The 2263-nt window shown below is 46.8% G+C and overlaps 1 protein-coding gene across 1 annotated transcript; it reads right to left on the bottom strand.

The window, feature by feature from the left end:
- Positions 1 to 697: 697 nt before the first annotated feature.
- LOC123107110 (uncharacterized) lies at positions 698 to 1746 on the bottom strand. Its single transcript, XM_044529110.1, has 2 exons — positions 1256 to 1746; positions 698 to 1145 (listed from the first exon to the last, which is right to left on the bottom strand). Exons 1-2 carry the CDS (start codon positions 1433 to 1435, stop codon positions 783 to 785), a joined length of 543 nt encoding a protein of 180 aa, XP_044385045.1. The 5' UTR covers positions 1436 to 1746; the 3' UTR covers positions 698 to 782.
- Between the last annotated feature and the right edge of the window lie 517 nt (positions 1747 to 2263).

Raw genomic sequence — 2263 nt, 5'->3', positions numbered from 1 at the left:
TATATGTAGTGGGGGGATGCCCCTCTATATGTTCTATCTATCTATGCTACTAGGGTACCCGATGCCCCTCTATCTATCTATATGTTTTTTCGGTCCTAAAGTTTCTCCATTGCATTTTATTTATGTGGCCATGTGTACTAAAAAATGCACTAAAACATGATCCAATCATAGAAGTTGTTGTTAGCACGTGTCTAGTTAATTATCTTCCTTTTATGTTTTATGCACTATATGCAATAAAAATGGCGCTTCGTTGAAATAAACTAGAACCAAACAAATGCAACTTTTTTGGTTCACAAAGACTACAAGTTAGACTGCTAACTAGAACCAACCTTTTGTTTTAGCCGAAACAACACGGGACCCTACAATCGGACACGATAGCTTATGCATAAAAATAGCTCAAATAATTATCAGATGAGTTATCTAAAAAAAGGTGAAGGCAGGAAACTTAAAATTTGTAAAATAACCTAAAGCCGAAAAGATATATTGATGTCAATGACCGTGTGCACTTTTTTTTGCACTAGCTACACTTCTTTTATCAACGGGCCTGGGTATGTTCTATTCGGCCTGGGCCCTGCGTAACTTCTATATGGGCCTGGCCTTTTCGGGCAACTGTGGGACGAATTTTTTTTCTTTTTCTCCCTCTACCACTGAAACTGAAACTGATGACTAACTGAAGAACTGAAAAAACAAAACAGAGTGAAGAAGACATGCCGAATTCGTACAGCGCAACACTTTTATTCAAATGTACATATCATTACGATTACAAATGATGCCCAATCTATTCACTTACGACTAATTATCATCACATAAACAAATGCGAGACCAATTACACAAACATAAAAAAATGCGGCCATCAGCCCCATCAAATTGCCCTGCTTCTGCAATTCGATGAGTTTCTTCATCTGCTTGTTCAGCTTCTTCAGCTCTGCCGTCACTCCTGCATCCCCCACAGTAGCACCAATGGAAGGGCGGGCGCCCCCGATGGAATTGCCAGATCCAGGGGCCCCGGATCCAGATGCGCCCGATCCAAACTTGCCCAACTTCTCCGCCTCCAACGGTAAATCGAGCTCCCCTGATGCACCCTCCAGTTGAATCCGCTCTATGTACTCATCTAGCCACTCAAAATGGGTGCATTGCTTCAATTTCTGAAATCGGAAAGATGAACCCTAAATCCCAAATCCGATGGGGAAAAATGGGCAAATATGAAATTGGGAGATAAAAACCAAAATTGGCATATTGAGAAGTAAAATCTCACCTTTCCCTGCTCTGGTTTGCTCTCGCATTTCACGAATTCCCGCCCAAGGTTGCCATTCTTGTCGGTCGTTGTGACTAGCCGCTTCAGGGGTGCGATACGTTGGCATGCAGGGCATCTTGTCATGGGCACTGCGCCATAGCGCGGCCATGAGCGGCGGGAGGCTGAAGCGGAGCTCGACATTGCTAGGTCGCGGCCCGGAACGGCGTTGCTGCGCGTCGTCGCCGGAGAAAAAGAACAACAACGGTCGGGGAGGGGGAGGGGGGAGGATGGGCTCGGGTGCTGCACGGCTCGGGGCACGGCTCGGTGTCCTCTTGTACCAATGCTGACCTGGATAAGTTAGTGGGTCCCACGCTGTGGGTCCCGCTCACCTGACCAATGCTGAGTTGGATAAGTTAGTGGGTCCCATGCTGTGGGTCCCGCTCACCTGATTCGAGTTTTAAACATGTGTCTTTGGATTAGGCAGCAGTGTCGCATGAGAGCTATTTTTTCCAACGAAGATGTCGCATGAGAGCGATTACAACCAACTACGTCGCATGAGAGACAATTCACACCAACAACGTCGCATGGGAGCTATTCACCCGTGGAGGATTTGGTCTGCAAGGAATGAAATTACACATAAGAAACCGCCGGTCCCGATCTAGGCCTCGCGCAGATTCCTCACGAGCTACATTACGTCCTTGCTCGCAATACAACAGCATCCATCGACAGACCTCACCAAGGAAAAGCAGGTGGTTGCTCTATCAGGAAGCATGCAAAAATACGTACATACAATAACAGCCACGCCACGCTGGGAGACGGCTGATGCATATCATGCTAAACTGAATGTCGATGGTGCTTTTGTGAAAGAAAATGATATGACTGGGGCTGGGATGATCTTGCGGGATCATGAAGGTGATGTTATCTTTGCCGCGACACGGATGCTATTTAATTGTGGTGACCCCTTAGAAGCTGGGATGGCGGCTATGGAGGAAGGATTACGGCTTTCTCTACACTGGACGAACCCGCCGC

The sequence above is a fragment of the Triticum aestivum genome, chromosome 5A (genome assembly GCF_018294505.1).
Source record: "Triticum aestivum cultivar Chinese Spring chromosome 5A, IWGSC CS RefSeq v2.1, whole genome shotgun sequence".
NCBI lineage: Eukaryota > Viridiplantae > Streptophyta > Magnoliopsida > Poales > Poaceae > Triticum > Triticum aestivum.
This window is presented reverse-complemented; position numbering and strand designations above follow the sequence as displayed.

What these genes read in the sequence shown, in the direction of transcription:
- LOC123107110 (XM_044529110.1), bottom strand. Translation starts at nt 1,435, where the DNA reads ATGTCGAGCTCCGCTTCAGCCTCCCGCCGCTCATGGCCGCGCTATGGC. An exon ending in GCAAACCAGAGCAGGGAAAG is followed by an intron (nt 1,146 to 1,255) that starts GTGAGATTTTAC and finishes TTCCGATTTCAG; the next exon opens with AAATTGAAGCAATGCACCCA.